The 21,759-nt window shown below is 40.0% G+C and overlaps 1 protein-coding gene across 1 annotated transcript in view; it reads right to left on the bottom strand.

Moving 5' to 3' along the window:
- The window catches only part of HORMAD1 (HORMA domain containing 1), a 36,776-nt gene extending 15,302 nt beyond the window's left edge, over positions 1 to 21,474 (bottom strand). The window contains exons 1-10 of the mRNA XM_030187967.1: positions 21,442 to 21,474; positions 20,774 to 20,918; positions 19,239 to 19,302; positions 16,500 to 16,536; positions 15,273 to 15,293; positions 15,160 to 15,186; positions 7,676 to 7,743; positions 6,688 to 6,839; positions 4,696 to 4,946; positions 1,160 to 1,223 (exon numbers count right to left, since the gene is read on the bottom strand). Coding sequence (XP_030043827.1) covers positions 1,160 to 1,223; positions 4,696 to 4,946; positions 6,688 to 6,839; positions 7,676 to 7,743; positions 15,160 to 15,186; positions 15,273 to 15,293; positions 16,500 to 16,536; positions 19,239 to 19,302; positions 20,774 to 20,918; positions 21,442 to 21,474 — 862 coding nt within the window. The remainder of the gene's footprint in view (positions 1 to 1,159; positions 1,224 to 4,695; positions 4,947 to 6,687; positions 6,840 to 7,675; positions 7,744 to 15,159; positions 15,187 to 15,272; positions 15,294 to 16,499; positions 16,537 to 19,238; positions 19,303 to 20,773; positions 20,919 to 21,441) is intronic.
- Between the last annotated feature and the right edge of the window lie 285 nt (positions 21,475 to 21,759).

Below are 21,759 nucleotides of genomic sequence, written 5' to 3'. Positions count from 1 at the left end.
GAGTACTCGCCCAAGGAACAACTTCTAGAGTGGCTGACATCGAACCCAGGACCTGAACGAAATCCCAGGCCCAGGGGCGAGAGGAGCACAACCCAAGAAAAAGTCACAATCGTGACAACCGGCATTGCAGGGAAGGCAAAACACGGAACGGTCACTCTCTGAGGGAGCCCAAACGGCGCTCCAGTCCTCCACTCAGCCTAGCCGCAAATTGCATACCAAAGAGGCAGATCACACAGAAAATAAAAATAAATTCTCTGTTTCTCCTTGGCTGCCTTCCCAAAAAGCTTTGAGGAGAGAAAACTTTTTTTTTTTTACAGACTGCTAGGAAGGAAGAGGGTAGGACAGGGACCTGCAGCACAAGTATGTCCTCAAGTTCGGCACCCTCAGCCAAACGCCCCTACACTCAACTGGCCAAACAGCCCAGGAGCTCCCCAAGAATCCAGGAACTGGGAGAAATCCGTCCACCACCTGCTAGAGATATACTGAGGAGACAAGGAGCTGGGCATCCAGTGTCACTGCTTTCGATTCAGTGTTTTCTATCTCCACCTGCTGGTAGGTGGATACAACCACAAGTTCCTGGATTCATCTGCTGCTTATGCTAAGGAAATGCCCCTTTGCATTTATACACTATTCCACTTACATGCAGAAGTGCTAGCATTCTGTATATTTACGTGCACAGCAGTTACAGAATTCACCATGTACTGGTTCAATTAGCTGCCTTCACAAGCTTTACCAAAAAAGGTTGTGAATTAAAAACGGAAACATTATTAGATTACACAAGCCTCAGCTTGGGAGTCACCATTTATGTGGCTGTGGTGATGAAAGCGTAGTTGTATACCTGTAATGGGTGTTCTCTGTGGACAGTAGGATCCTACAGCCACCTAATCCCTCTTGCCCATTCAAAATTGAAGCATGATAGAAATAAGATTAAGAGGAACACTATCAAGGGAGATAGAACAGGAACAACTTTCCAAAGGTTTATGTGTTCTGGCATCTCCATTTGTGTGGCCGTAGGACCCTGCTGTCCATGGAAAACATCAATTAGAGAGTATGCAGCTACACTTTCCTTCTAGTTAACACACTGTTTTCATTAGTCTATATTTTACATGTCTGCCTGAATAACACTGATATACTATCACAAATGTGGCATATGCTTTACCTTCATCTTTCAAAGATTCACTATCATGTTTCTGTTTTTCCATTTTATCTGAAATGAGATCTTCCTAAAAGGTGATGACATAAAGAAATGTATTAAATTATAAGAATATAGAGAGAATACATATTGTCCTACTATATGTGGGGCCCTACTTAAACTGTGGGATGAAATTCAATAGCTGTGTCTGGGTAGCAGATAAGACTGACAAAATTGTGAGAAAAAAAAGATCAGGAAGCCCCTTCTAAAATTGTGATACTGGGGAAACTTCAAATCCTGCTACATCAGGCCTCTACCACAATTTAAACAGGGTCTTAAATATATGATCCTGAATCTGTATTCTGAAAATGGGCTAACAGAAGACAGGAAGAAGGCTGTAAAAGAATTTCTCTCTAATAATGGCATATCAAGCAGCCTTAATTTGGAATGTACTGCCACTGGAAATATATCTTTGTAAATACGCCTCTATATGATTTTTTCAGAAAAAGTTGAAAACTTATCTTTTTAAGAAATATTTACTTGATTGATTATGTTTTAAATTTTATTTGTTTAATCTATCTCAAAAATATACCATAGTAACACAGTAGATGACGGCAGAAAAAGACCTGCATGGTCCATCCAGTCTGCCCAACAAGATAAACTCATATGTGTATACCTTACCTTGATTTGTACCTGCCTTTTTTTCAGGGCACAGACCGTACAAGTCTGCCCAGCAGTATTTCCCGCCTCCCAACCACCAGTCCCGCCTCCCATCACCGGCTCTGGCACAGACCGTATAAGTCTGCCCTCCACTATCCTCGCCTCCCAACCACCAACCTCTCTTCCCCCACCTGCTCCGCCACCCAATTTTGGCTAAGCTTCTGAGGATCCATTCCTACTGCATAGGATTCCTTTATGCATATCCCACGCATGTTTGAATTCCGTTACCGTTTTCATCTCCACCACCTCCCGCGGGAGGGCATTCCAACCATCCACCACCCTCTCCATGAAAAAATACTTCCTGACATCTTTTTTGAGTCTGCCCCCCTTCAATCTCATTTCATGTCCCTATGGGAAAACAAACTGATATATTGTCAATGCTACAAAACTACTGCCAGTGTGTGTATAAAGCCTATATTCTCTCACAGTTACATCAAGAATATAAATATTAAACAGAAGAAACCTCAAAGCTTCCCAGTGAGGACATTCAATGTTGAATAACAGTACCACTACTGGGTACACCTGAACTGCAAGTAGAGCAAGGTCATATCATTGGCTTCTATAATAGCTACAGGGAAAAAAAGGACCAATGCAAAAAACTCCTACAGAGGAGGAAAAGCTTTGCCCCCCCCCCCAAAAAAAAACCTTTTTAATTCTTAAAAAACTATAGCTCTGAGAGAAAATGCTACAATCTTAAACAATGGTGTTTCACAACTACACTTAGAAATACCCTTACAAGAAACTCACCTGCAGGCCTGCATAAAAAAGCACATTAAGGAAAGGTGCACCAATTAGTACTTATCCAACTTTCAACACAATCACCATCCTGTCCCATCTCCAATGCAATGCCAGCTTTAGCTTCAATCAAAAAAATCTTCAACAAGAGCGCCATGTTTCACTGGAACTCGATGCTTCCAAATATTTTTCTTAGTCACCAAAACTGACTTCAAGATGGCTGTGGATTAAAAAAGATGCCAATCCCAGGATCCTCCAATCAAAACCAAGAATGGACTAGGAATGCCTAGTTTCTATTTTGTGATTCGCATAAGACCACTTTTTGCAGATTATACATTTTATTTGTTCTGTATTGTAATGCCCACTCTTATCTGAGTCAACTATTAAATATACCAGTGCTTTCAAAACTAATTCAACCATGTTGAAAACCATCAGTGGCAACTCGCTTCATATAAGCATGCAGCTCATGACTCGCTTTAATCTTCATCGGTTCAAAAATTACTCGTGGTTGTTATATTATTTTTAATTTTCTTTTGCAATCAATCATGCTTTAATCCCTTACATAACGATCCAAATGCATATTTATATATGTTGCATTTATCAGAAATGTGCGGACCGATCGACATGGGCCATGTTTCGATTCTGAATCAGGGAAGGTCCTGTGTATATCAACACTAAAACTAATTCACTATAAAAAAAAGTTGACTATTGTTGCCCCTGCAAAAAGATCTACTCCAACTATTATAATTTGAAATCTGAGAGCATCCTCTTCTTGTTTCTGCCACCATTCAGCCTCTCACAACTGCTGGACATCAGTAGCTGGTGGGTGCCAGTATTTTTAATACCAGACACATGCCATAAGTTGCTCAGATGGCAGGTGGTCACCTAGCTGTAATCTCCAGTTTTGCTGTGCACATTGGAATGCCAGGAAGCCTGTTCCACTTTAGGCTTTCAGGAGCCTTTTTTTCCCCTGTGGCAAATTTTACCAGTTAAACAATAATAATTACAAATTTCTATGTGCCTTGAAAAACGTTAAGACATGCCTTCAGGCACATGTCACTTTCTCAACATTTTGCTTTCTGGGACAATTCACCTTGCCTGTCCTGGTCTTCTCAGCAAATGTTGTATGGTGATACTCATATAAGACAACACTTTTGGACTAACTTTATAAAGGTTCTTCCATGTGTAAAGGCCTTTTATAAATCTACCCTATACAGCATGCACATGTAAGTACATATGCTAACAAAACAGTACGTACTTGTACATGTGCTACATGTAGGCATTCTCAGGAGGCATAGTTTTTGTGGAGCATGTGTGCATTAGCATTTGCACACTTTCGGGGCTGGTTCAGGTACAAACTTAAGTGTCAGCCCTTTGGGGGACAGAAAAAATACCTACTGTACCTGAATGTAACTGAGCCTTGAGCTACAACTGAAAAGGCAAGAGCTAAATCCAAACTTTCTTCTGGGAGCCTAATTTATACTAACATATAGGCTCCCTGTGTGCCTTTATAAAATAGGCTTTAAACAGATATTATTTTAACTTTCCACATAGGCATCCTATTATAAAATCAGCTCTTTTGTCTCTTACCTATCTATATGTTCCATCTTTCCTTATACCCTACACTGTCTATTAAAATGTTGTTACATATTGTATTGACATTGTAAGCAGTACACTGGGTAGGAATGGTTAATATGTGATGCTGTTGCCAAATGCTAAAAAAGGAAAAATTTGGTCATGTTAGTTTTCTTTCTTTGAGTCCCAGTAGACCAGTTCATACATACGAGTTTTGCCCATCTACCAGCAGATGGAGACAGAGAACATTTTGTGAGCCCTGCCCTGTATTGAGCACCTTGCAGCTCTCCAGTATTTTTATAACAAAGTAAATGTAGACCCCTCCCAATTTATTCAATAGGTGGAGGGGAGAGGGCATGAGGAAACACCCCTGGGAGAACACAGTCCCCATAACTGGCATATACCAATCAACAATTAACCACTGTAATTTCAAAAAACACCTATGTTCTTCTAATTATTTCTGACTTTGTAGGAGCTTGGGATGATTTGGATGTATATTACAGGAAACTGCTCAAGTCTGAAATCACCCTTACATTCAGGTGCTGGTCTTTTGGCTCATCCTTGTCGAGACTGATTGCATTTAGAGGTACTTTGGCTCCTCCTTCTTTTAGTAGAGCTGCATCTAAGTGTTCCATTCTGTCCTTCTCTGTTGTTACTTTGACTTTCAAGACATGAAAAGGTGTGGCCACCTCACCTACATTTAAGTGCATAGGATCCCCTTCAAACATCATACCCTCACAATCCCCCTCTTTAAATCCTGGAGGCTGGTAGTCGAACGGCGTAACTGTAAACAAGATAGCACAAAGTTAATTAAACTAATGCCTGTAGCATTTAAGGAGGCTTTACTTTATTGGACTGAGGATCACCTGGCATCGACCCTTTTCCCCAAAGATCTCGCTAAGATCACTCTTACACCTATTTTGAAAAAGCCTTCTGGTTCTAAAAGTGATACAGCTAACTGTTGACCTGTTGCATCTATTCCCTATTTTGTCAAAATTACGGAGGCTCTGGTAACCAAGAAACTAGTGATATACTTAAATCAGTTTAATTTTTTACATATGTCTCTGTCGGGTTTCTGTGCTGATCATAGTACAGAAACCTTATTGATAGCATTATTGGATTATGTGAGGAATCTCTTAAGTAGAAGATATGGTGCTCTTGTTATGCAACTGGATTTATCCAATGCATTCAACTTGGCAGATCATAAAATACTGCTAGATATCCCTGACGAATATGGTGTATCTGGTAGTGTTTTATCACGATTTAGGGGATTTTTGATTTCTCAATCTTATTGTGTTAAATTTGCGGGACAAATATCCAAAGACTGGTGTATACCTTCGGGTATGCCCCAAGGTTCACCGTTATCTCCAGTATTATTTAATGTTCTCATGTCCTTTCTGGGTAGATATTTTGAGAAAGAAGGTTTACAGGATCTATATGATAATATTTCTATTGTTTTTCAATTATCACAATGTCGATGCCATCCCATTATTTGAAATTGAATAGCAAAAAAACTAAATTCTTATTGATAGGAACAAAAAAGACTCAGAAACTAAAACCAGATCTGATTATAGATGGGGAACATTTTGTATTAGAACAATCCATAAAAGTTTTAGGCATAATTTTGGTCAATAAATTATCTATGGTGCATCAGATAATTGCACTCATAAAGACTTCATTATAAGGAAATTAAGGGCCATTCGTAAAGATTTATTCAGACTTGTGGTACCAGTCGTTGATTCCTAGAAGTGTAAGCCCATAGGTAAGATGGATTATTGTAATGTTATCTATCTGAGGATATCAAAATATTTGTTGAAAAAGATTCAAACAAATCAAAAGGTGGTTGTTCATCTGATTTTGTCGCTTAAGAAATCAGAGAAAATTACAGATTATTTTGTTGAAGTTCATTGGCTCAATGTTGAGGCTAGGATCATTTTTAAATTAGGCTGTTTGCTGTGGAAGATAGTATAGGGAACAGTACCACTGTATATGATTTCCCTTGTGCATTATTCATTAGTGGGACAATTTTATAATACCCATAATTCCTTCTGATTAGGTTATTCAAGTTTTTGAGGCATTAGCTCTGGGAAACTCTTTATGTGTTTATTTGCATTTCAGGCTGTTAAACTTTGGGAATACTTACCATCTAACAAGATTTATACCTAGTTATAATATGTTTAAATTTCACAAGTATGTGATCAAGAAATAACTACTTGTAGTTTAAACAATATCTAGTATTTTAACTCAGGATTATTTTTATTAAATTGTTACATCCTAGATGGTTTGTGTTCTAGAGTCTTGTGTAACCTGCTGTGAGCTATGTAAATGGTATTAGCGGGCTATAAATAAGTGAACTAACTGTAACTGTAAATAAAAAGGAAAGAATGTAGTAATTCTACACAGGCCTCACTGAGCAAGTCTACAGTAGATTCCTTGTGGTATTCTGAACATTTTACAGCTAGAACAGAGAGCAAGTTTTAGACAATCATAATAATGAGATAAATGAAACTGCATGGAAATAGTACCTTCATCGTAGTAAAAAAGTTTCATAGTTAGGCAGACATCATTAGGTAGAGGGCCCAGGTTCTGCATAAGAACATAAAGTTTGCGAACCAGAACAATGCTAGATTTCCTGATGTCCATACACATCATACTGGAGTCATTCTTCTTGTTGCTGCTAAGAATGGATGTTATTAAAATCCTCATAGAAATAAATCACTGCTTTGATGTTTTATGTACATATTTCTGTTGCTTCATAGCTGATAAATACTTTCCATAACTTCACACCAATACATAGGTCAATACCTCTTAAAACAGCAATTAAGTATAAAGGAAAAAATAGTTGTAGGTATTTTAATCTTCACAATAAGCATAAAATTATTAGGAAGTACTAAAATCATTATTTCAATTATTAAAGCAAACCTGTCGTATACAACTTTCTTATCACTCATTTGACAAAGGGTCATGGATTTGATATGCCGCCTTTCTGTGGTACAATGAAAGTGGTTTACATTTATGATTATATGCAAGTACTTCCTCTGTGGGCTCATGATTTAAGCTTTTGTGCCTGAGACAATGGAGGATTTAAGTGACTTGCCCAGGATTACAAAGATCCATGGTGGGAACTGAACCCAGCTCCCTAAGTTCATGACCCATTGCACTAACCATTAGGCTACTCCTCCACTCCTCTATCTGGAGGGTCTGCTCCTCATTGGGACATCAGTGAGAGCCCAATACATATTATAAGGGAAAAAAATAGAAAGACCTGGATGAGACTGAGTTAGGCTTGTGGCTCAATGGCAGTGCTGTACATCACTATGAAGAGGACTTGCGCTCAGTTCTTAAGCCTGGATGCTACGCCTTGGATAAACTAGGTTGGGGATACTGAGGATAGCTGGTGTATCATGTGCTATAAGGTCTCCAAATATGAAGTCAGATATCTCTGTCTTTCAGGCTTTAGCACAGTAAATTGGGGTAAAAAGCAGTTGATGAGACACAATATACAGATATTACCTTGTGAAGTCCATGACTGGCCCATCAGTGGTGTACTTGAATTTAAAGTGGTAACATTCTGTTATAGTCTAAATAAAGCAAAGCAGAGCTTAAATGAGGTCTCTAAAGATATAAGCCACTCAGAGCTGTGTGACATAGAGGAGGTAATTCTATAGCTTTGTACACCACCTAGGACAGTTGGAAAATGCGGTTTAAGAAATGTTGAAATAAATAAATAAACTTTGTGCATCAAATTAAGAACCACAATGGGGCACGATGAGTGCTAATTCTAGGTGCATCTAAGACATTATAGAAAACTAGCCTAAACTTGTTTGGTGTGACAAAAGTTAGGCATGATCACTTATGCCAGGTCAATGGCTGGGGTAAGTGGGTGACCCTAAGTGTGCCATGCAACGTGCACAATTGATAGTATGGTATAAGGTGCACACATCACTTGGCACCACACTCATGGACTGCCCATGCTCTGCTCATGTGTACATCCCCCTTAGCAGTTACATGCCATAGCACTTAGTTAATTTTGCCACAAATCTGCATGGGCGCATTTATAGAATTGCCTCCATAATGTAATAACTAACTTTCCAGGTATCATCCTATTTTCTTTTCAATGTTTTGTTTTATTTCTATTTATTACCAGAATCACATAACATGAGCTACTAGGAAAAGCTCTACAAGATACCAATGTTCACGAAGTTTACCATTGCTAAATAGTAAATAAAATCCGGAAAATATCACTCTTCAGATTCTGCTTCACACTAATAAACTTTATGGGGACTACTTTCAAAAAATTTCCCCTTAGGTGCTATTGACAGAACTCATTTGCAAGGACAGACTCATATAAGCCATGACTAATGAAAAATGTGGTCATATCGGCTAATTTTCTTTCCTTGAGTCCTACCAGATCAGGCCAGGACCAATAAATTATGCCCACCAAACAGCAGATGGGGACAGAGAACAAAAGGTTTTGAACTCTCTTCTTATATAGGGTATCATGCAGCATCTGCTCTTCAGTATTTCTGCAACAAAGCAAAACTGGCACATTTCCTCCTAAACCCTTCCAGAAGAGGATCTGCAAATCTCAGTTGGTGACAATACATGTAACGCCACTCATGAAGTTGCAAATCCTGTGGTCAAGTGAGTCTTGGGGGACCTTAGGTGGAACCTGACCTCCGAAGAATATAGGTTTATTCACAACATCTGATAAATCGCCAGAATTTGGACTAGCCAAATCTCAGCGATGTACAACAAAAAAATAAATTAAAACTAATAAAAGCAACAGAAAAGAATTCCAATAAAAACAGGAAAGCATATCAGACCACAAAAGAAAAAAAGGATCTAAAATGCAGTGAGTGAGATAGCCTCTTTAACCCAGTGCAAAATGGTGGCCTTTGAAGATCTGTCTTTTTTCTCAGTTCCTCCTAAAAGCACAAACAACTTATCTGACTTTCAAATTAATTGGTTACTTCCAAGTAACATGACGACTCTTCAAACATCCAGAAGATGGAGGAGAAAAAATTAAGGTTGAAACTACCTTCAGCAGAAAGGAATTGTTCAGGTGGAATCAGTAAGCTTCATAAAAAGTAAACACAGTTTCCAACAAAATAGAGCTTGCAATTTAGAAAGTCACCCTGCCGAACAAAGAGCCTCAAGGAAAACTGTCTTCAGTGTAAGATACTTCAGGGATGCCCTTTTCAATGGCTCAAAAGATGAAACACCCAAAAGAACCAAATTCAGGTTCCATGTCTGAAAACTGCTCTTAATTATTATTTATTATTATTATGTTACATTTGTATCCCACATTTTCCCACCTATTTGCAGGCTCAATGTGGCTTACATTGTACCGATGAGGCGTTCGCCATCTCCGGTATAGAAACAAACACACGGAGTTACTGTGGTCGGATAAGGATCATGTGTTAGAGACACATTGGGAATCATAGAGAGGAAGAGTTATGAATAGTCTGTTACAAGCTTTGATATCGTTGGGTCGATGGGGTATGCCTTTTTGAACAGGTTGGTTTTTAGTGATTTCTGGAAGTTTAGGTGGTCGTACATTGTTTTCACAGCTTTTGGTAGGGCAATCCACAGCTGTGTGCGTATATAGGAGAAACTGGACGCATAGACTGATTTGTATTTAAGTCCTTTGCAGCTTGGGTAGTGGAGATTTAGGTATGTTCGTGATGATCCGATTGTGGTAGGTCTATGAAGTCTGTCATGTATGCCGGGGCTTCACCGTAGATAATTTTATGGACCATGGTGCAGATTTTGAAAGCAATACGCTCTTTGATTGGTAGCCAGTGTAGTTTTTCTTGGAGGGGTTTGGCGCTTTCGAATTGCGTTTTTCCAAATATAAGCCTGGCTGCTGTGTTTTGAGCAGTCTGAAGTTTCTTTATGAGTTGTTCTTTGCATCCCGCGTAGATTCCGTTGCAGTAGTCTGCATGGCTTAGTACCATTGATTGTATCAAGCTGCGGAATGTTTCCCTCGGGAAGAATGGTTTCACTCATTTGAGTTTCCACATTGCTTGGAACATTTTCTTAGTTGTAGAGTTAACTTGGCTCTCAAGTGTAAGGTTACAGTCAATAGTAACGCTGAGGATTTTCAGGCTGTCTGAGATTGGGAAGGTGTGGTTTGAGGTGTTTATACTAGTGGGTTTGTTCAAATTGTATTGGGATGAGAGGATGAGACAGTGTGTTTTATCTGTATTGAGTTTTAGTTGGAACGCATTCGCCCATGAGTTCATGATCTTTAGGCTGAGTTTGATTTCCTTGGTGATTTCTGTCAGGTCATGTTTGTAAGGTATGTATATTGTGGCGTTGTCTGCATAGATGAATGGGTTGAGGCCTTGGTTGGACAGGGCCTTGGCTAGTGGTGTTATCATGAGTTTGAAGAGGGTCGGTGATAGTGGTGACCCTTGAGGTACTCCACAGTCGGCCTTCCACGGTGGTGATATGTTTGAATTTGCTAGTGGTTAGGAAGCCCTTGATCCAACTAAGTATGTTTCCTCCAATACCGAAGTAATCTAGGAGCCTTAGTAGTATATTATGGTTTACCATGTGGAATGCACTAGATATGTCGAATTCGAGGAGAAGAATGTTTTTGCCTGTTGCTATTTTCTGCTTGAATTTGGCCAGGAGTGTAATGAGTACTGTTTCAGTGCTATGGAGGGGGTGAAAACCTGATTGTGATACATGTAAGATTGAGAATTTGTTTATGTAATCACCGAGTTGTTTGGTTACCATGCTTTCCATCAGTTTGACTACTAGTGGGATAGATGCTACTGGGCAGTAGTTGGTGAGTTCACTTGTTTTTTTCTTTGTGTCTTTGGGAATAGGGGTGAGTAGGATGTTGCCATTTTCCTTAGGGAAGAGACCTTGTCGGAGCAAGTAGTTTAAATGGGATGTAAGGTCTACTATAAAGCGGTCAGGAGCGGATTTCAATAGGTAACTGGGGCACGTATCCAGTTTACAGTGAGTGTTGGAGAACTTATGGATCGCTTGGGTAACAATTTCGGTGGTGAGTGGAGCGAAGTTTGTCCAGATTCGGTCCGATGGGTATTCTCCGGGGCTTGAGTCCAGACTGTCAATGAAGTTTTCAATATCAGTATTGTCAAGAGGGAGTGTATTGTGTAGATTTGTAATTTTCTCGTTGAAGTATTTAGCAAGTTTGTCTGCAGATGGGATGTCTGTATGGGTTGTGGTGACCGTGGTGGTGTCTAGTAGTTTGTTTACGAGTTGGTATAGTTTCTTAGTATCTTGGTAGTCTGGACTTATTTTGGTTCGGTAATATGACCTTTTGGCCTGTCTTGTTGCGTATTTATATTTTCATTGTAACTGTTTCAAAACGTTGAGTGTGTGTTCATCTTTTAGTTTTTTCCAAGCTCTTTCGAGTTTCCTGGATTGTGTTTTTAGTTTTTTTCAGTTCGTCGTTGAACCATGGTATCGAGATATGTCTTTGTGATGTTCTTGTTTGTAAGGGTGCTATTTCATCTAGTATGCTTCTGCATATTTTGTCCCAGTTGGAGAGATGGTGTATGGAATCCGTTTGTGCTGTCCATTCACTATTATATATTTGTTGCCAGAATGTTTTCGGGTCTATTTGGCCTCTTGTGGTGTAGGTTGTGTGTTCTTGTATGTAGTGTGAGCCTTTCTTCCGCCAGTTTAGGGATAGATTTAGTTTGTAATGGTCGGTCCATGGTGTTTCTGTCCATTTAATATCAGTTATCACTAGGTTTTGGTCTGTGGCCAATTTATGTGAGATGAGGTCGAGTGTGTGTCCTTTGGTGTGGGTTGCTTGCATATGTGGCCATTTAAGATCCCATTGTTGGAGGAATCCCTTGCATTCTCGTGCGTTGGCAGATTGTGGTTTTAAGTGCAAAATCCTCTTCAAGAAATGAGCTACATCAGGATGGCAAGCTAAGAGTGCTCCTTTTAGTCAATCTCTGTAACAGGCCAGTGCCACAATCTAGATTTTCAAGGAACCAAATGGCAAATCTCTTCTGAGACCCTCATACAAAAAGAACAGAATATGAGGGGCTGACACATGAAACAGAGAGTAAGGCCAGTCTACGCTTCAACTTTCACAGACCCTCCAGACTCTAGCATATGCTAAGGAAGTAGGTGTCTTATGCACCTGCAATAAGTTCATAGTGATTTCCTCCGTATAATCTCAGTGTCTCAAATGCAATCTTTCAAGGGCCAAGCTGTAAGATAAAAAGTGAGACAGGTCATTCATTGAAACCAGTCCTTCAACCAAGACCTCTCCTACTTTAAGAAGTATTAGATATGCGTATTATGACTTTCTGGGCCAGTCTGGAGCTACCAGAATGACGAGCCTTGTATGAGTAGCTATCCTTTGCAACAACTGACCCAGCAGTAGCCAGAATGGAATACACAGATAACTCCAACCAGTATCAATCCTGAAAGAGGACATCCAAGTCTGCCGATCCTCATTCCTTCTGCCAACTGAAGAAAAGAGGCAAAGTTTCAGGACACTAAGCAGTATCAGTCAGGTAGATCTGGTTCCTTTCAAAGTTCCAAGTTTCAGTCAAAGTCATCTTCCTTTCATACTAACAAGAGAGGTGCAGGCCCAGGTACAAGGAATTCAGGTATGTCCAGGACTGCACAATGAGGTAAGATGGCCCTGTTCCTCGATAGACACAGGGTCACCTAACCAAATTTTAAGAGGAATGAGTCCAAATTACAGTCGGTTAGTGGGCACAGGATGCAATTAGATTTGAATGCAGGCTGATGTTTTCCCATTAATTCACAGATTTATTTTTGGTATCGCATTGTCAGGCTCCTGCCAAAATTCAGAGATATCTGTTCCCAGAGGCAGATTTACTTCATTGTGCCAAAGAAGGAAGGGTCCGTTCACTCAATACTCAGTTTGAAAGTGTGATAATGCGTGAACTGAGCTCAGCAGAAGGCCCTCATAAACGTACAGCCAGACCAAGGGGAAGTGAAACAAAACTATTTTATTAAACTATTACTGCAGCCTGTTATCCCACAGGTACAGTGAACAACAAGTATAGGCTCTTTTATTCCAGAGTCAACTGTGCAGGCTGGATGGAAACTCTGTAGTCCAACATAAGCATGAGCAGGGCAAGGTGACTGTACACACCTGCTATACACAGCCACAGGCAGGAGCTGGACTCTCACCCTGGGGATTTACCCCTGCTGGCTGTGGAGATCAGCACCGTCAACCAGGTACTTCTGAGCCCTGGCTCTGAGTCTGGGGGGGGGGGGGGTGTCACGGTGGCACTAATGGCACACAGACAGCACAGACGGGAGAGAAGCAATGGTAGCTCTTGGGGGGAGGGAGGTCGGTGTCACCCCTGCCTCTCTGCTTTCACTTCCGGAGCACATCTATTGCTCCCTCCTCTCTTACTTCTTGAGTACCTTTAGGCAAATAAATTAGGTAAAACCACTTGGAAACTGAAACACATCTCGTAAGTACATCCTAAATAATTCCAAAGGAGAAAGATAATGAGTCACAGAAAATTTACTAATCTCAAATTACTTGCACGGCCTAAGTTTTCAATAGATTCTATTTGTAAATGAATCAAGGTAATAAACAGAAATAAATCAAAACAGAGAAAAGAAAGTAAGATGAAACCTTTTTTATTGGACTAATTTAACACATCTTTTGATTAGCTTTTGAAGGTAACCCTTCTTCTTCAGATCGGAAATAAGCAAATGATGACAAATATCAATATATATAAATGGCGAGTGTCGTACTCACTCGCAAATGCGCAGTAGAGACCCTCTCTGCCCCGCCCCCGCGTCAATACGTGATGACGGGGGCGGAACAGAGAGGATGAAGTACTGAAAGAGATATTCCCAGCCCTACCAGTGCTGGCCCTACAAGTGTCCTCCAAAATTGCCGCTGCAATTGCCCTGGAGGTGGAGGGGATGGAGTGAGGATCCATCCTCCGACCCCCTGTCAGGTCCCCCCAAGACCAGCTGCCCCACAGAAGACAGAGGGTCCTCTCTCATCATGACCGCTGGGGGGGGGGGGGCTGCTGTACCTCATCCCTGAACCTAGCTACTGGCTCTGGGAGCTGACCAGAGCCATTAGATGCTGTGTCTGATGGCCTAGCCCCACAACTGGGGAATGTCAAATCAGCAGCTGCAGAGAGTCACATTCCCCCACAATGCCCACAGTGGTGCATGGAAACGGCACCTGCTCTCAACACTTACCAGCCCTCGTGCCCCTAAAGGAGACACAGGCAAAAGAGACCTCGGAGCCAAGCTGAGACTGCAGTCCCCACTACTCCCCAACTCTGAGGCCTACCAAAGAGTCCCCTTTTGTTTTCCTTGCTCTTCTTCTTTTTCATTGACCTTTAATGGTGCAAACAGCAGCTTAGTCCTCATAACTTTTTTTCTTTCTTGTGGGGGGCTCCAGAAAAAGGGCACAGCTGAGGTGTGTCACCTAGAGGCGCCCGCAGCACCTCTGGGGCCTGTGCTAGCCATTCCTAGAAGTGCAAGCCCATAGGTAAAAGCTTCGAGCAGGGGAGAGGGGTTAAGCCCTTGATGACCTGGGAAAGGTCTGTAGACCTATCCAGGGAGAGCAGCCACCCAGACAGCAGAGGCCAAGGCCCCAGTCCCAGGGAGGCAGCTTGCAGTAAGCAAAAAACAAACAAACATCTGCACCAGTCCAAACTATACCATCTGCTGAAGGTAGAGAAATACTGACTGGTTCCAGGCTGCACCCTGTCATTTTTCTCTAACTCCATCTTCTGGTAGGGGGATATAATCTATTAGTTTGGATTGGTCTAGCTGGATGATAATGAAATAAGTTTAAGAATGTAATATTGTCCAGTGGAGGCAGAACTGTGAGATGAAACAGGTTAAATTATCAATCTTTTAAAAAGTGAAGCAGAAGACAGACGTGTGAGAGGAAAGAAAACACAGTAGTCATAACTTGTTTTGTTTGTATATTCTCTAATCATTCTAAAAACATTTTAAGTAAAACATATATTTATGCTTACCTGAGGATCTTCTGGATTGGTATAAATCTGCATTAAAAAAGATATATTTAAATCCTATTCTTAAATTAGATTATTTGGAAAGCTTGAAGGTACAATGTCTTCATAATACTTACTGCTAGGACAACCATTCTTAGCTGTGTAAATCATGACATAGAAGAAATAAAACAAATATGGTGTTTACTTATATCTAATAGACAAATACAGTGAAATCCAGCTTACTCTTCATGTAAATTTTTTGGCTGTGAATGCCTTACCATGGTAGTTTATTGCAATTCCAGCTTTATTGTTATTATAGCTGGAGTCACAGGTCTTTGCAGCTATTGGCCAGATGTAGTAAGCATTTTTCCCATAGGAAAAAAAACCCTGGAAATTTCCTTTTAGAAGACCTATTTATAATTTGCACATTTAAATACTGGCATTTACATATGCGTCTCGAATAAACATAGAAATCCCGGGTACGATTTCTAGATGCAAATTGTGAATATGTACGTGTGGAAAAGGGGTGTGGCTTGGGCATGGGTAGGGTGGGACCAAAATATACATGGGTATTCCCTATTTCCCTATTCTGAACACTGTGATTTATAGCTGTCCAGGGAATGTCTAGGGTTTTTTTTTTTTTAGAGTGCTCATTTTGAGCAGTGTTCAGCAGGAGGAATTAGAGGAAGCTGCCCCCTTAATCTCCCTGTTCCCCCTCCCCCCCAAAAAAGTCAAATTCTGCTGAATGACTGCATGCTTTGTTCTTAACTGAGTACATATACATGTTTCTAAAAGTGGCAAGCATATATATCTATATAGTGGTAATATATAAACATACATATGTAAGTGGCAGCACTTAGATGTGTACGTTGCCACTGTTAAAATGAATGCTCCCACCGCATGTAACTGGCACATACACATCTATTCCTGTACGTATTTTAGAAAAAATTCTATATCTGCAGATCCTTTTTAAAATACTAGCAAAAACTGACATGTCCTCTCCTGGATGTTTCAACATTCTGTCTGAAATGGGGTTTTGGGATCTATAGTGTGATACTGCATCTTGAACAGCCAAGACCCATAAAAGCAATACCAAAACCAAACCAGGCATGTTTACATTTACGCCCATCAGGAAGAGTTTTCCAACAGCTGCCCTACTTCTAAAATTTTTAGGATTTTTTTTGTCCTTCTTGAGGTTGTCTAAAATAATTATTTCCTTTTGTAGTTTGATTTGTTTCTGATACAGGCTCAGGGCAGGACAAATTAGAATAAAGATTCACAGAAAGGAAATGCAAAGGAAACAAAACACAATTTGTAAAATAAATTTATGTACAATAACAATAAAATCATATGAAAAGACTTACATATTTTTTCTGCAAAGCATCATAGCATCCTAGCATCCTGTAAAAATCAGCAGCTACTGTTTATTTTTTGATTCATTCCAACTTTTTATGTTCTTGAAACAAAGGCTGCGTTATGACACAAGTGAATCTCATCATAGTGTTCTCATACACTTGAAACAAAGGCTGACATATTATGAAACTATGGCATCACATAATACTGTTTTATACTATTCTGTGGCTAAAGAAGACTGACTGCTCTAATTAAGCGGTACTTTGTCAGTCTATGATTAAACCATCTTGCTTTTTTTTTTTAACATTATCACACTTGATTATTATTGCGCATTCTTGCTACCATCTAATAGGTAGGATCTGCTGATGGTTGCATTAGAAAAGCAGAAGAAAACAATTTGCTAAAATTGTAGTAAAAATAAGTAAAACTCACAACCTTAGAAATCCCATTGTCTTCAGCTGGTGAACAGATTTTGGTACAACCACAGCCCCCAGCCTCCTACAGCAGATAGGGGTAGATTCCAGAGCCACACGTAAAACATTCTGTGGCAAAGTTTCAGAAATTCTGCATCAATTGTGCAGTGCATGTGCATTATGAATTATCTACTGTTAAGATGTATTATTTTACCACTACCTTGTGTTATTTTGGCACAAGACCCATTTTATGCAATGAGACCTAGGGCCCTGTTTACTAAGCCGTGCTGTAGGCGACGTCGAGGGAGGTAGAGACCTCCTCAATGATGGCTGCCCAGTAGCAGATGAAGTCTGGGCAGCCATCAAGGACAATGCTTCCTGTGCCAATGTCGATGGACCAGCCTTTGAGGAGTTAACATTTTCTCCTGCTGGACCTGACGCGCCCTCTGTGTCCTCAGCTGTATTTGTAAACAGAGAGAACAAGGATCAGGTGGTCAGGCCCAAGACATCTGATGCACCAACTGAGCGGGTCTGAGGCAGAAATCACCCGAATATATTGGGCACACTTTTTGAAGCCAGTGAGGGTCTTCTTAGACAGCGGAAAAAGAATTGCGGCTAAATTAAATTCCTCAGTCTCGAGCATCAAAAAGGGGCAAGGCTCAAATTGAGGTTGGTGCTCAGGCAAAAACAGGGCCTAAAGGGCCGCGTGAAAAAGAAAGAAAACTTTAAAAGTCAATAATTTAATAAAATAAAGGGAAAGATACTGAAAATAAAAACAATGAAAATGAGAGAAATTAAAGAGAAACCCACATGGAAAGGTACTGAAAAAAAATATCTGTTAATATGCGCTGAAGAGAGACCACAAAGACATGACCTCACAGCTCTGCGAAAAACAAACAAACTGAGGAACCTGTACGTGCGATCGGGCAGGAAGGCACCTGAGCATGCACGGTGGGATGCTGCTACAACTTTCTACTTGCTGTATACACTAGGCAGCATCCGCAACGGGCTCCGTTGGATGATGTTACCCAGATGTGAGAATACCAATGGTCTGCTTGTCCTCGGCAAATTATATTACAATAATCCAATTATGGAAACCTTTTTCACTTAGAAATGGATGTAGGCTACACAGTAGAAGCCAAAATGATTGGGGATGCTAAACAAAACATAAATTAACCTCCCCAGGACATAAAGCAAGAGCTTGCTCTATATTTGGGGGTACTATGCAGCCACTGAGCTGGCACCTATGGCCAACACAATATTCTCATCTTATGGAAGACTGCTCAAATAAGCCTATGTTAACTGCCATGGGGTTGATATTAAATACTGAAATACTGGTCTGTAATTTGTAGTTTGTATTTAAGCATGGGGGTATTAATGATGTACAGGCTGAAACACTGAGTTATTGAAACTGTTTGAAGTATGTTTAATAAATTTCATAAATTAAAAAAAAAAAAGCCTATGTTAACTGCGGATCTAGGACTACACCTAATTAGAGAAGTTCTGACTTAGCTGATAATTCCATATCCTTTATATTTTACACCACTGCAGGAACAAAGAATCCTGGGAAACAAACAGCACTTGAGTTTTTTCACAATTAACTGCAAATCTTGGGGAGGAGTTGGTGATGGAATCACAGAGGGATATAGAGGGGTGAGAAAGGTTCTGAAGAGAGGAGACTGAGTTGTCCAGCCCTGCTCTTGTTCATATCTCTACTTTTCACCCCATCTTTTCTCTCCCTTCCTCTTTCCACATTCCAGGTGCCCATACATACACAGTCCATTCCCAAGTTCCTATGTCAATCAATCCCCATACTCTCTCTTCAAAACGCCTTGATATGCCCTTTATCACACCATATCCCACATCTTTTAACTCTTATTTTAAATAACCCCACCAGCTCTCTGTCCCAGTTCCCTCCTTCCACATCTTAATTCCTCTGCAAGAGGAGAGCAGCTGCAGCTGGGCTTGACTGCTGCTGCCAGCCTCACAGAGTTGGGGTCCTGGGCGGCAGAGGAGGAAGATGGAGACCGGTGTACCACATGGTCTCTTCCTTCTCCTGTTGCATGATCAATTGGGGGGGGGGGGGGGAGAGAACTAGGAAGAGTGAAGGAAATGGCCTGGAATCAGTGCTATGGAAATACTGTAGATGGTCCCTCAGCTCTGGGGCCTACTTGGATTTACCCCCCTTGTTTCTTGTGGTGATACTGTAGGGACCAGGGAATTCTATGGAAGGGACAGATTTTGTTTCCTTTCCTGCTGCAACGGAATTGCAGGACACTGGATGCCCTGGCTATAACTGCAGCTCATAACTCTTTTAAATTTATCTGTGCATCATACCATTTCACAAGTTGGGTGGAGCCAGGACAGCTTTTGTCTTCTCTCAGAATTTTTACACAAATATCTACAAGATAAAAATTGCAATTTTCTAATAAAGGAAGATATAATTCTTACCTCATTTTAAGAACATGTTAATCTACAACAAACTGAAAGTCAGTTATGCAATGAGCAGAACAATTTTCAAAGGCATTTATTTAGTTAAAAGAACCTGACGTATCAAATACAGCTAACAATATGCATGGATTCCACAGTGTGGCATTCCTGAGGCTGTCAGATTTTCAACTGTACATGCACTATTTTGCATGCTTCTCTGCCACTAATACAAGTGGCAACTGTCACATATGCAGATGCTTTTAATCTGTGTAATTTTATAAAACATTTCAGGGTGTAAACGTTTTTCATCTGGAAAAGGGCTCTTATCCAACAGATGGTGCATACTAATACATGCAAGTCACGTAGGCATTCCTACGTGACTCATCTCTTTGATAAAACTTACTGCAAGGAGCAATACACATGAAGTCCACACTCACTATTCCAGAAATACACCAATACATTCTTTTCTGAACTCTAATCCTCCGTAATCCCATCACACTTAAACCTTCACTCACAGAAAATGTTATATCGAATGTCTTTTGCTAAGGTTTTATCACCCTACCGATTTCCAGTTGTCTCTTTCCATTGTTCTTTTCCTTGACCTTTTCCCTAACGACACCTTGACTTTGTCTCGCTTAACTTCTCACAATGGAATCCATAACTGATTGTAACAAACTGCATTTCCACGATTTACAATGTATTGTAAGCCACACTGAACCCGCAAATAGGTGGGAAAATGTGGGATACAAATGCAATAAATAAATAAATAATTTTATAAAACATTTCAGGGTGTAAAAGTTTTTCATCTGGAAAAGGGCTCTTATCTAACAGATGGTGCAAACTTATACATGCAAGTCACGTAGGCATTCCTAGGGGTAAAGTTTGGGTGGAACTGTGATGTAAATGCATATTTTCTAAAAATAAACAATTTCATAATAGAATATATGCATACAATTACATTTTCTTTGAAGCAGGTGTAAATCTGTGCGCTACTGGATGTTATCATACCAATCTATGTTATGATAGTTAAAGAAACTCTAAAGGATTTACAAGATGTATTTATTTCTTTTATAAGATTTCTAGCTTGCCAAACATGGAATTCTCAGTGGGTAACAGTATCACATAGAGAGCACAGACAATCATAGCAACATAGTAGATGACGGCAGAAAAAGACCCGCATGGTCCATCCAGTCTGCCCAACAAGATAAACTCATGTGTATACCTTACCTTGATTTGTATCTGTCATTTTCAGGGCACAGACCGTAGAAGTCTGCCCAGCACTAGCCCCGCCTCCCACCACCGGCTTCAGATGCCAATAAAACATTTTCATCACTAATTCTACACTTATACCCTTATACATTGCTAACATAAATACAAGACATCAAAACAAATCTAAGAGAACACATACCAAGCAGAACAAGCTAGAAAAACCAATAAGTTACCATCTAGATATCTTGTTCCATAGGCACATTCTGGAAAGAGTCCTCTAAGGTATGTGATGCAGGACACTGAAATGGCTAGAAGTCGTTTCACTAGAACCAAAGACTGCTGCTCAGTAGACACTCGATTAGGAAATGTCACTGCACTCTAAAATATAAGAAATCTAAGTAAATATTCTCCTCTCCATGAAGAACACAGCTAATTTGACTCTTGGGACAATGTAGTTAAGATCTGATATGTTGTCAAGTAGATATTTTGATCTAGTACTATGTTGTTAAGTGCATCACTTATTATGGTCTTCTACGTTTTGTAATCTTCCGAGGCTATGAACATTCATAAGAACTTATCTATAAAAGATCCCACATTTCAAATGTTTATTCTTATAGTCCTGCCAATAAAAGCAGTTTCTTTGAACAGATATTTTTGGGACTTGAACAGTTGCTTGTGAGCGCATGCTAGTAATCCATTATTTTTGTTATCACCAGTCACTAAACTGATCTACAACAGCACTATTCAAATATTTACCATACAAGGCAGTGTACTTGCAACTGAAGGTAATGCTTGGACTCATACAGCCTATTCTGTCACCCTTACACCAAGTACACCTACAAACATATAAGGCTGATGTTAAATAAACTCCAAGAAACTGTGTGATTGTGCAGTAAAGTACCATAGTTTTCCTTTGCATCTGGGCAGTTGCCATTTTCATCACGCTGATTCCTGTCTAATAATAAAAGATATAGTTTAGCGCTGAATCCTGCTTTGCAAAACAAACAAAATAAAATTTTAATAGGTTTTACAAAGTATTTACCTTTGTTTCTTCAAAAGCAATGCTTGTCTATTAAAGTAGCCAATAGCTGCCCCCAAAATGTGCCTCTACAAGATAAAAATGCATCAATATTAACAGTAAAAATAAGCTTTACAAAGTTCAACAATTTATGATCCTTATGACTCCATGATTTCCCCTAAGAGGCAGATCAGCCCTGAA

Source organism: Microcaecilia unicolor, chromosome 14 (assembly GCF_901765095.1).
Source record: "Microcaecilia unicolor chromosome 14, aMicUni1.1, whole genome shotgun sequence".
NCBI lineage: Eukaryota > Metazoa > Chordata > Amphibia > Gymnophiona > Siphonopidae > Microcaecilia > Microcaecilia unicolor.
Note: the sequence above shows the minus strand (reverse complement) of the source record. Positions and strands in the feature narration are given on the sequence as shown.